This window comes from Desmodus rotundus, chromosome 11 (assembly GCF_022682495.2).
Source record: "Desmodus rotundus isolate HL8 chromosome 11, HLdesRot8A.1, whole genome shotgun sequence".
In the NCBI taxonomy this organism is placed as follows: Eukaryota; Metazoa; Chordata; class Mammalia; order Chiroptera; family Phyllostomidae; genus Desmodus; species Desmodus rotundus.
This window is the reverse complement of record NC_071397.1, coordinates 72100170-72113841: the sequence shown is the minus strand read 5'-3', so window position 1 is coordinate 72113841 and position 13672 is coordinate 72100170. Positions and strand designations below refer to the sequence as shown.

Genomic DNA, 13672 nt, shown 5'->3' with positions numbered 1-13672 from the left:
AGATTTACTGATCCCACACTCCTTTATACTGTTAAATTTGCATTTCCTGACCAGTGAAATCCTAAACCCAACTGGCATCCTCGCACTGAAAACCTTCCTCAATTTTAAAAATAGAATTAATAATTTATCTGCTTTATCTATATCTCTAATGGAAAAGTTACATGGCACAGGGTGTAATATTTTGCTATTTATTAGCTGACAATTTCACTAACTGTTTCCATGTACAGAATACTCCAAAACTTAGTCATGTAAAATAGCAACCGATTTTACTGTGCTCGTGATTGTGACAGTCAGGAATTCAGGAGAGATCAGCTAGGCAGTTGTCACTTGAGCATCTCGTATGATGGCAGTCAGGTGTAGGCTTGAACACTAGTCATCTGAAGTAACCAACTTTGGGATGTCCAGGTTGACTTGCCTGCATGTCTAGCAGTGGTTGCTACCTGTTGGCTGGGAGCACAGCTTGAGCTGTTGACTGGACTGCCTATATGAGGTCTGTGCAGAAGGCATGTACCATGAAAAATGGAGACATTTATTGAAAGAGATACCAGATACAAAAAGCAATGTACATAGGACAATGATGCCTCAGTCCCCTTCAAAGTAGGCACCTTGGAACCTCACACAGTTCTCCCAATTGTCATCAGCTGCCCCATCATATTTTCCTGAATCTCATTGATAGTTTGAAATCTCTTCCCTTTCAAAGGCAATTTTAATTTGGGGAAAAGCCAGAAGTCGCAGGGCAACAAATCTGGGCTGTAATGGTTTGAGTCACCTGGGTGAATTGATGTTTCACCAGAAAGTTCTGCAGAAGACGTGATGCATGAGTGGGTGTTGTCATGATGAAGCTGCCAATTACCAGTTGCCCACAGCTGTGGCCTTCTGAATCATCCGAACAGTTTCTGTGGAAGAATGTTCAAGCTTAATGCAAAATTTGATACAGATTTGTTGCTCTACTGGCTCAGTCGTTTTGAATTCAAAAGCCACACAGCACACATGCTCACTCAATGGCATCTACCACCCCCACAGACTAGTACAGTGAAGTCATCATTGTTCACACATGTGCATTCCAGTCCACCCTCCTTGGCTGCCAGGTTACATCAATGTTAAGCAAACTGCGCTCATTATATTAACAATGGCAGACCTTTTTCTGGACATACTTCATACGTATCCTCTGCTGCATGGTGGTGTCAGAGTACTTACGTGGCACCCAGCTTCCTCAGACCTAGTGTTCCTAGAGCAGCAGATGGAAGCTGCATGGCTTCCCCTGCTTTAGCCCAGAAAGTCACAGCATCACCTCTACCACATTGTGTTGTTTACAAGAGACTCACAAAGCTCAGGCCTCTTTATTCTCTCTTCTATTCTTCTAAAATATGTTTCCTTTCCATGTCATCTCTGTTGGTCTAATTCCTTTCCACCTTTCAAGTGCGACCTACCAAAGCCCATGCTGATGCCATCATTCAACTACCAGAGCCTGTACTTTTGTGGTTGAGTTCAGAGAGACATCAGTTTAAGTCCCAGGTCTCCCGTTTAAAGAGCTACACCACCTTCGGAAAGTTACTTAATTCATTTATGTGAAAATCAGGAACAATAACAGTGCCTATCTACCACAGAGTGTCGTTGTAAATGTTGAATGACAAAACGGGAGAAGACGTTGCCTGTGACACATAGTAAATGGACAGTGCTAGGCGTTGTTGTTACCCTACCTTCTCTCCCCAAAGCCCACTGCATTTTATTGGGTTGGCCAAAGAGTTCATTTGTTTTTTACTGTAAAATGGCTCTAGTGGCACTTAGTTGTCTCTAACTTCACTTGAAATTATTTTGTTAGATTGCAACATGACAGCTGTCACATCAGCATCCATTTTTAAAAAATCTTATCAAAATTGGTGAATTTTTGGGTAGCCATTTTAATATTGAAGATGGAAGAAAGTATACAATATTTTGAGCATATTATGCCTTATTATTTTAAAAAAAGGTAAAAATGCAACAGAAATGAAAAAAAAAAGGTTTGTGCAGTGTTTGGAAAAGGTGCTGTGAATGATCGAATGTGCCAAAAGTGGTCTGCAAATAACCCAGTCAGTGAAAGACAAATACCATATGATCTCACCTATAAGAGGAATCTAATGAACAAAATAAGCTAATAAGCAAAATAGAACCAGAGGCTTGGAAACATGGAACAGACTGACAACAGCCAGAGGGAAGGAGGAAGGGAGATAATGGTGGAAAGAAGGAGAAGGGACTAATCAAAGAACATGTATGAATGACCCACGGACACGGACAACAGTTGGGGGTGGGCTGGGTGGAGGAGGGCAAAGGAGGAATATTGGGACAATTATAATAGAATAACAATAAAATTTTTTTAAAGAAGTGGTTTGCAAAGTTTTGTGCTGGAGATTTCCCCCAAGGCCATGCTCCAGGGTCTGGTAGACCAGCTGAAGTTGATAGCAATCAAATTGAAGCATTAATTGAGAACAATCAACATTACACCACATGGAAGATAGCCAACATACTCAAAATATCCAAATCAATAAAGTTATTGGTGAAAATTTTAAAAAATGTGTCATTTATATTATGGAAAAAAAAACTAAATGGACTTTTTGACCAACCAAATATTTGTACCTATTTTGTGCTTATCATAATTTGCCCTTGTGATAATAATTTTTAAGTGTATTTTATATCTTCTGCATATTTAGTGTTTAATGGGCAACTTATTCCAATATATATCTGTATTTTGAATATCAACTCAGAACCCCTTTGATTTTTTTAGGCCTCAATAAATAAAACACATCAAGAAACTTGCCATTTTTATCTCTATTATTCATTGTAACCTTTCCTTTTCATGATTCTTCTTGCAGAAATTAGAAAAGAAAAATCTGGGAAGACTTCTTCAGTTCTGAAGGATAAAGGTAATAGAGTCAATGCAACATAAAACAAAAAGTTATTAGCAAAAATATTTGAATAGGCCCATAGTACACTCGTCATCATCTTTGCAGATGCATGGGCCAAATTCCATAGGTCACCCTCATATGTTTGAAATTTTGTATTTATTTACCTGCCCCATGAACAGTTTCTTACAGTTTGCCGTGACCTAAAAAGTGCTCTGATTATAATTTCAAAAACAAAAAAGTAAGAAAGAAAAAGGATTTTCCTTAAAGAATGAAAGGGTAAAAAAATGTTAGAAGGTAATAAAAAAATATAGAAAGGACTTCCCTTCATGTTCTCTGGTTTTGTCTTTCCTGTTCCTTCATAAAATTATATTTGGTGCACAGTCCTTCCATGCACTAGCTAATTGTTGAAGAAACAAAGATGACAAACCTAGGAAAAGGGAGGAAAACTGGGGAACTGGAGCTGTGAGTTCTGTTATTTTCAAAGACTCTCTTAGTCATCTTCTATTGGCCTTAATCTTGTCAGCTCCTTATTGCTATAAAAAGGCATGATGTTCTTATTTAATGTTGGTGTTGTTCTCTTCTGAATGGACTGACTTTATGTGGACATTATAAAAATAATGTCCATATAAACCATCAGTTTTCTCAATGTTTACTGAAACCCTCTCTTCTGAATTCATACACTTGTAATATGTGTAATCTTATCTATTTATCTAGCTGTCTAGCTAATTAATTAATTGAAACGTCACCTACTTAAACATCAAGACTTTGTGTTATTCACCTTAATTTTTATGTGGACTAACCAGTACCACATTCAATAAGCATTTTTATGAATCTAATATAAAGTAATCAAAACACATACTCCCTAGACACTGGGAATATAAGAAAAACATAGTCTGTGCCCTTCTGATATTTATAGTATCAGTGACATAATTAGTTAAAATTATAAGAGTCATGGAGGTATGCAAGGTGCTATAAAAGAATATAATCGAAGGTTCTAATTAAGTCTGGGCAATCAGAGAAGGCTTTCCTGAAGAAGGAATTTATATGAAATTCAAGCGAGAAAGATGAGAAGTTGGCCAAACAAAGACGTGGGGATTGTTTCAAAGTGCAGACTCTGGGCGTCTGCTCTTTGCTGGGCACAGTGAAATCGACTTAACACATTTCGCTTCAGCAAGCTGTGCTGTGGATCTCAATTTTGATCAATGTGGAAGCAGGGGTACAGGTCAAGTTACCCAATGTAACGCCATGAAGTTAGAGGCAAAGGCAAGGATGAAAGTCAAGTCTGTCAGGTTTTATAGTCCATCTTTTAATTTTCACACAGGTACTACTTGCTCCTTAAAATAGGGTTCTTGTATTTGTATTCTTCAAAGAACCTTTGCTTTGACAGTAGAGCTCATTATATAAGTTTGAAAGTCTATTTGGTATAGATATATTGGCTATGTGGTATAAAAAACAGTCCTTAGCTATTGGAGTGACTCTTATTTACCACAGAAGAGCGGAGTTTATTTTTCTGCAGTGGTTACCTGTGACTCCTTCTCATCCTTCACTCTCATTTTATCTCACAATTAACAAAAACCTTTTCCTTGACTGTGTGAGAACTAAAAGTGTCATTGAAACCTACTACCAGAAAAATCCATATACATATGCCTATATGTATATATATACATTTATGATTTATAAATCACAATTAGCAAAATATAAATTTTCCTTCCCTCAAAATGTAGTATAAAACACATTTACTTTGGTCTGCACTTATGTTACAGGAATATTTGGACCACATGTTATTGTTCAATATAAAAGCATCTCAAAAAAAAAAAAAAAGGTTGGGGCCTAAATCCAAAACTACCTTTCAGGCAATGATGATTATCAAAAATCTAAACTGCTACTTAAAGACTCCACTTGTGCCAAAGCTTAAATTAGCTGGAAATGGTAGTTGTAAAACTCTGCCCTGGAAAACATCATTTGGGGGATTTAAATCCATACTGACCACGCCATTAAGTAGGTTCCTGTAATTTTTATTATTGTTGTTACAACAGTTATGAATGCACAATTATAAGTAATTTCTTAGTGAATGCATTTTTATCAATGTTTAATCCTCTATTTGCAAGGTGTCCCCACAGTCACCTAGAAAAATCAGGTATATAAAGGTTTCCTGTGTATGATTATTGACTTAGAGCTATTTAAAATGTACCTCTTTTTTACTCAAGCTACATTAATACCCTAGAATATCTTTGTTGTACATAAATTAGATGCTATTACACAATAATTTAATTGCCACACTTTCTTTATTTTATGAATATCATTTATCATTACAAGAAAGTTTTAAAATTAGCAGGATTACCTGTAAGATATTATTAGGGACTTTGAAAACCTCCACAGTGTTTTTGTTTCTGAAGCATTTTTTTGAAGCCTCCTGCTGCTGCTGAGCTGTGGCAGAATTTGAATGTAGCTATTCCAGTCTCTAAAAGGCCACCTACTGCACTGAAGTCATTGTGTATTTCAAGTTATTTATATCATGCAAGTTAAGTAGCTGTCTACGTTTGCCAGTCTCTCACAGATTCCACTTTGTGTACACATGCAAACCCATATTGAAGCAATGCTCCAATTCTAAAATCAGGATTATTACACAAAAATCATTTGGGACAACATTTACCTGGGACATGATCACCATGAGTAAATTAGGCATTTAAAAAAATATCATTTGGTTTGTGTTTTTATTTAAAGTGGTGCAGAGAAGGTCTAGGGATAATTGTTTAAAAGAATAAAAGCAGAGGAAAGACATGTCATTCTGGCTTTTGTTGGCGGTTCAGCTGCTGACTTTCCTGGGGGAGGGGACTAGCGTAAGTCCTCTCAATACAGTCACAAGGGCAGAGCTTTGTGTACGTGGCCATGACCACCCAGAAACCAGACAGCCCTGCTAGTCACCCGCATTATTGGTTCTGTTCCTTCTGGCATCCACCCCTGCGTTGTATCAGCACTTGCTTCTTACAGATGATCTGACTTACCTGAGGATCCAAGATTCATCCATGGACCAAGGAACTGCAAACCGAACCCAAACAGGGCAACAAAGATTAATTCCTCCTCCACTAAGAATGCAATAATAACTGCACACTTAGGCTCCTCCAGGATCGGATTAGCGTGATAGACACTGGGATTTTTGCCTAGTTTGGGACACAGGCCTATCTATGTGTGTTTGGCTCTGATAATAAGTGAATATTCAGGGACGCCTGCCTTCTTTAATATTCTGTGGCTCAGGACCATGGACCTAATGAGCCCCAACTTCTTTGGTCTTCCTAATGCTTTGTCTTGACCATTCCTACTAATCAAACAAAAGCAAGAACTAAGGATGGGAAGCTGTCTGAGGACTTCAAAACTGGTCCCCAGGGATCTACATTTTCTCACGGACACTCACCCTAGTCCATTACTGTCTGTGTCTCTGGGGCAGCGTAGGGAAAAGGAAAACCTGGAATGATCTTTTTATTTCTTTGTGAACTTTTTCTCCATTCCAATCTCCTTGCCCAGATTATTTGAGAGTTCCAATTTATGTCACAGCATATTAAATATGTTCCAGATTCTAATCATAATCAGGATTCATAAGCCTTCCTGTAAGCTCCTAGACAAATGCAAAGAAACTATTATATTTGTGGAAACAACACACACAAAAATGTGTTCTCCAAAACTTATCTCCTAGAAAACAAGACAGATAAGTTGAAAAATTATTTAAACTGACCCAAACCAATAATATAAGTATCAGGACTTTCAGATACAGAAGTCCAGAATTTCCATGTAACTTTCTCCCCACAGTTTTTGTCAGATTTGATAGCTCACTCGCTTGCATGGGTAGTTAGAGACTGAGCAGACCAGTCTGTGGACATCCTGCCTCGTCCCAATCCCTTGAAGTCAAAAAGGAAGCTGAGAAAAACATCAGCTGCAGGAGAGGCAATGCAGATTACCCAGCCTGGATGTAGAAGCCATCTTCCCATTAGCAAACCTGGAAATGAAAATCACTTCTATTTTCTGAGAACTTTTTCCAAATTTAAGGTGATGGGTGTGACCTTCAAATACCCTGTAAGAGTATAGCTGTTATTTTAGCCCTTCCTTCTTTCTCCAGAAAATCAAATCCATCTCCGGGGTTCCTCTTGCTAGGCTTTGTGTTTTGTGACCATGTTCCTCTCACACCAATATGTACATACAGTCACCCATTTAAATAAACATGCTTAATGTTGAACCCTGAAATGCCAGGGACTGTGCTCTCCCAGCGCACTGGGTATCTGTCCCACCACCCCTTCTCATTTCACAATACATTAATTCTTTTGGCTTCATTGGGAAAAGCAAATGCAGTAAATGACCCCCATTTGGCTTGAAAAAAAAGTTAATGAAGCTTTTCAAAATGTGTTTATTCAACCCATAGCTCTTGATTTCATCTTTTCATGCCAAAGTGTAGAAAAAGAAACCAGCCTTATTTGTACTTTGCATAATAAATAGAAAGAAACACAAACATTTCTTTTCCACCAAAACCATTTTTAAAAATTCTACAAGCATATGGATATTTAAGCGTATATCTTATCTACCTAGAAAATCTTGCTTTGAGGGACACAGCTTTTTCCATAGAATCCCTAAATTCATTTTTGACACTATCCAAAGTCACCTGCACTCGGTTAATTCTAAGTGAATGTTTGGATGTTGTATCCATAGACACTCTACGATCATATTCTCTGAATTCCCACCCAAAACCATAAGATGGGAATGGGAAAAAGAGCTGAAAGTATAGATTTATTTCTTTCTTCCTTTCCCACTGTATTAAAAGTCACTGTTGTCAGCAAAATGGGTAGTGAGATTTAATTTTGCAGAGGAGGCAGGAAATGGGTTTTTGTTTTTACATAGTTTGTTGAGAACATATAATGTTGTTCAAGATATGCCCACATACATGCCTCGAGCCCATAATATGATCAGAATCACTTTGTATTTAAACCTGGTAGAGTAAATAAAATTTATTTGATTTACTTTAATCAAGGACCACATTTTAAAGATGTTGGTAGTTCATTGCAGAAATTGTCTCTCTTATTTTAGCCTTGTTCTTTTTTATGCAGTTATGGTTAATGCCTTTATTTTTTTAATTATTTTATTGTTGTTCAATTACAGTTGTCTGCATTTTCTCCCCACCACTCCCCCCCACCCCAGCCAAACCTACCTCCTTCCCTTGCTCCCACCCTCCCCCTTGGTTTTGTCTGTGTGTTCTTATTTTAGTCTTATTCTTGAAGTTTATTTCACTGGAGTCTGGTAACTAAAACACCACATTTACATGATATATGCAGGGTTTTCCTTTTGGTTATTTATTTACTTGAAAAAAATAGCCTGATAAAAATAAAATAAGTTAGTGCTGATTATAACAGATGAGGGAAACTTTGAATGCTGAACCATAAGAATTTTTTAACTTTCTTTTTATTGTTCACACTATTACAGATGTCCCCATTTCCCACCCTTTGCCCACCTCCTCCTTGCTCTCATCCCCTCCTCCCTCTGGTCATGTGTTTGTAAAAATTACAGATATAATAAGTTCTTATCCTTCCAAATGCCTATCCTCTTAGATGAACAAATAGATTGTAACTCTTTCAACAGTTTACATTTATTTTAAATAAAAATAATCAGAGATGGCTTATTCTTCTCTATATTGTTGTATTTTTGTCTCTGTATGATTAAAATTATTATTTTTTATTTAAATCATCTTACTGTTGTTCAATTACAGTTGTCTATATTTTCTCCCCACCACTGCCCCCCACCTCCCTCCCTTGCTTCCACCCTCCCCCTTGGTTTTATCCATGTGTCCTTTATAGTAGTTCCTGAAAACCCTTCTCCCCACTGTTCTCTCTCTCCTCCCCTCTGGTTATTAGATTGTTCTTAATTTCATGATTAAAATTATTTTTTAGAGAAAACATCATTTCCATGCACTCACTTTACTGATAGATCACTGATTCCCTTGTATATGTGTTCTCAACTTTTTTATCTTGGCAGAAAATAAATGCTCATTGTTTCTTTCCAGAGCCTATTAAGGAGAAAGAAGTAAAGTTGCCAGCTTCCCTAAAGGAAAAAGGTAATGTCGATATGAAATGTGAAAACATATTGATCTGCCTATTGAATATTCAGTTACACAGAGTAATATATCATTTTTTATTGCTCTCAAGCTATAACTTTCATAAGCCCTCGGATGTTTTTGAGCAAAGAAAATAAAAGACTTATTTCCAGTGATAAAATTCTAAACTGTACTATGACACAACAAAGGAAAGAGTAACTATGTCAGAAATATTTAAAAAGCTTTAAAAATCCATGTCTGATTTTATTCTGATTTTATCAGTCTGTGATGGAAAATCCACATTTCATAATCCCAATGTGAATCTTATTAAGAATAACCACGAAACCAAAGATTTAAGATAAAAAGTAATACTTAAAATTTCTGTGATACCTTACCATACTTTAAGTTTAAAGACAGTAAAATCCTAAACAAATTTTGTGGCTAGGAGAAACAGAGATAAATATTGTCCATTACCCTCATCTTATAAATAAAAAATGAAGAGTAAAGCAACTTTTCAAAGCGATTGCAATTTCTAACAAAGGCAACATTAGAATTCTGGTCTAAATCAAGCACTGGGCTCTTGCTCTTGCATCTGACGGCATTTCCCGTGTCCCCATTGTACTAGTCTTGGAGTGATGTGGATTCTGATATGCCATACATCAAGCGTATCCCCCCAAATGTAAGAAAATATGCTAAGTTCAATGTAATATGTTTAGGTTCTAATTAATCTCAGTATATTCTAGGGACACATAATATCATACTCAGAATTGTCTATTTCTTTTTGTCAAAATGAACATATTTGTGAACCACTGAAGCAATAAAATACGCATACCATATGAATGTTAGAAATAGAACCTGTTTCTACATTTGCCTTGAAGATCTTCATGAAATGCTGACCAATCGTTGCTCTGTAAACCTGGCCAGGAGCTTCCTGGGTGAAATATGAAACTGGCCCTCTGTGACTGGAGGGCACTGGGAGACTGAAGAAGGCAGACAACTCCACATTAGTAGGTGGCAGGTTTAATAAGCAAGAGGAATCATTTAAAAGGCTGGTCTTGATGGCCACAGAACAAATAGATTTCCCCACCAGCCTGCTAGAATATTAAGTTTATATAGAGGCCTTAATTAGATTTAGTCACGTACAGACAGATTTCATAGGCTTTAATCATCTACCCAGTGCAGATAGTCTCATCAGCACGTTATTATCTCAAGGCTGCTTGAGCAGCTTCTAACTAGGGGAAGGCAAGCAAGTATATGTTCCAGGCGCAGGAGAGAAAATGGGGAAGGGGCCCTTCCAGTTGAACTCCTAGTGGAGTTCAAGGGTCAAACCAGTAGTAACATCTTAATGACTTCTCCCAAAACCAATGTACAGGTGCTTAGTAGCAAAAATTCCAACTTACTGACATTATTTTATTTATTAAAAAAGATTTTTGGTGAACATGAGGTGGAATTGTGCGAGATATGGGGAACTGTGGAAAGAGAAAGCTGACAGGGAATCAGCCAGAGAAATAAAGGATGCGTGGGAGTCCCCATTAGCTCATGTAGCAACCTATAAAAAACACACCCTTAAGTCAAATTTTCCTAACTTTGCTGTTAATTTTAAATTAAACAAAAGTGTTATTTAATGAAACACAAGAGCACAACGTGATTTTTGTCTCAGTCCACATATGAACTTAAATTTTTTGAAGCAATGAGGACTCCAAACATATTGAAACATTTATATTTTCCTTTAAAAATGTATTATCCTATCTAAAACTTTACCTTTAATCACTGATGATAGTAGTTATTTAGACAATTTTATATTACTCTGGCATAATATGCAAATTAGGATATTCTGCCTTATAAAAGACTATTACATGTTATATTGTGTCCAATAGGCAGGGAAATGTTACTATATTTTTTAAAGAATTAATTAATGGTGAAGACTAAACATTAATTTATTTTGAAAACACTCTAAATTTCTTTAACAGGATCTAATTGTTGATTGGAATGGATGTTTACATAGCAATCTAAATGAAATTGATGTCCTTAAATAATTTAATCATACAATGATGTTATAATTCCTTTGCTGATCTAAATATTAAAAGTGAGGAACAGACAGGAATATTATAAATATCCACATTAAAGAAGTGCAGTTAAAATTCCCCCTCAGAAGAGATGCACATGGATTACATATATAAATGAAGAACAATTCCTTTTCATTAAAAATACATATTGTTCATTTGAGTCCTTGATCATTGAAAAATATCAGCCTAAGATTTTTCTCTGTCTTCTTTTATCCTGTTACTGCACATCAGATGGTCAGGCTAGCATTAGCCAGTTCGTGGTCACAGATAATGGCGGTAGGAGAGGGAGTATTTTGGAAAAATGAATTTTAAAAGTTATATTCTATTTCACTAATACTGAATTTTTACATTTTTATGCCATTTCTTCCTAATTTTTCATGACAAGTATGTGTAGACAAAGGTTTGCTTAAAATGTCAATTAGATGCAATAACCAGAACTATTAGTTTAAATGTTGTTCTATTATTTCTTTTAGAAATTGAGGCCTCAAGTAACTACATGAAAATATTTACCTAGTCTTTTCATTTTACTCTTTAAAGTAACAATGATCTCTCTTAATAATGTGCCTTGATAGAAGACAAGGGTGTCCACTTTCACAACTTTTACTCAACATAGTATTAGAAGTTCTAGCCACAGCAATCATACAAGAAAAAAAAAAAAAAAGGACATCTAAATTGGAAAGGAAGAAGTAAAGCTGTCATTGCTTGTAGATGACATTACAGTGTACATAGAAAACACTATAAACTCCACCAAAAAAGCTACTCAACCTAATAAGTGAATTTAGCAAAATGGCGGGATACAAAGTCAACATTCAAAAATCAAAGGCATTTTTGTACCACATAATGAAATATCAGAAACAGAAATTAGGGTGGAAGGGAATCCCATTTACTATAGCAACAATAAAAATAAATTACTTAGGAATACACCTAACTAAGAAGGTAAAAGACCTGTACTCAGCAAACTACACAACACTGAAGAAATAAATTAAGGAAGACACAAATAAATGGAAGCATATACTGTGTTTATGCATTGGAAGAATTAACATCTTTAAAATGTCCATAATACCCAAAACAATCTACAGATTCAATGCAATCCTTATCAAAATACCGATGACATATTTCACAGATAGAGAACAAATATTTCAAAAAGGTATATGGAACCATACATGATCCCAGATAGCCTCAGAAATTTTGAGAAAGAAGAACAAAGTAGGAGGGATCACAATACTTGATATCAAACTATATTACAAGTCTACTGTAATCAAAACAGCCTGGTAGTGGCATAAGAACAGACACATAGATCAGTGGAACAGAATAGAGCCCAGAAATAAACTCATGTTAATCAGTCACTTAATATTTGACAAAAGGGGCAGGAACATAAAATGGAGTAAAAATAGCCTCTTCAATAAATGGTGTTGGGAGATCTGGACAAGTACATGCAAAAAAATGAAACTAGATCACCAACTTACACCATACGCCACAATAAACTCAATATGGATAAAAGACTTGCATATAAGTTGTGACATCAGAAAAGTCCCAGTGGAAAACATAGGCAGGTAAATTTCAGATATTCCACTCAGCAATATTTTTACCAATGCATCCCCTAGGGCAGGGTATATAAAGGAAAGAATGAACAAATGGGACTACATCAAACTAAAAACCTTCTGCATGGCTAAAGAAAACATCAACAAAATGGACAGAAAACCAACCATATGGGAAAACATATTTGCCAATGACACCTCAGACAAGGGTTTGATCTCTAAAATATATAAAGAACTCACATGACTCCACTCCAGGAAGGCAAACAATCCAGTTTAAAAATCGGTAAAGGAACTGAACACACACTTCTCCAAGGAGGACACACAGAGGGCCCAGAGACACATGAAAAAGATGCTCAACATCACTAGTCATCAGAGAGATGCAAATTAAAACCACAGTGAGATACCACTTCACATGGGTCAGAATGGCCATCATAAACAAGTTAACAAAAAACACGTGTTGGAAAGGATGTGGAGAAAAGGGAACCCTAATACACAGTTGGTGGGAATGCAGACTGGTGCAGTCACTGTGGAAAACAGTATGGAATTTCCCCAGAACACTAAAAATGGAACTGCCTTTTGATCCAGTGATCCCACTAGTGAGATTATACCCTAGGAATCCTGAATCACCAATTTCAAAGAACCTATGTACCCAAATGTTCATAGCAGCATTATTTACAGTAGCCAAGTGCTGGAAACAGCCTAAGTGCCCATCAATAAATGAATGGATCAAAAAACTATGGTACATTTACACAATGGAATACTACACAGCAGAAAGAAAGAAGGAAATTCTACTCTTTGCGACAGCATGGATGGAACTGGAGAGCATTATGCTAAGTGAAATAAACCAGACAGTGAAAGACAAATACCATATGATTGTACCTATAAGTGGAACCTATTCAATAAAAACAAACAAATTAGCAAAATGGAACCACAGACTTGGAAATAAAGAACAAACTGACAGTGACCAGAGGGAATGGGGTTTATTTCATAATACTTTTTTTATACTTGGTAGGAATGAGGGAAAGTTAGAGATAATGAGTTGATTAAAAAGATTAGTATTCTAAAGTATAAAATGTTTGTACATGCCTTGACAAATCTATGGTTACTCATTTCCTA

General features: G+C 36.2%; 1 protein-coding gene across 1 annotated transcript in view; it reads left to right on the top strand.

Moving 5' to 3' along the window:
- TRDN (triadin) overlaps positions 1–13672 on the top strand; it is a 306741-nt gene that overhangs the window by 230431 nt on the left and 62638 nt on the right. Inside the window, exon 22 of the mRNA XM_053914068.2 lies at positions 2850–2900. Coding sequence (XP_053770043.1) covers positions 2850–2900 — 51 coding nt within the window. The remainder of the gene's footprint in view (positions 1–2849; positions 2901–13672) is intronic.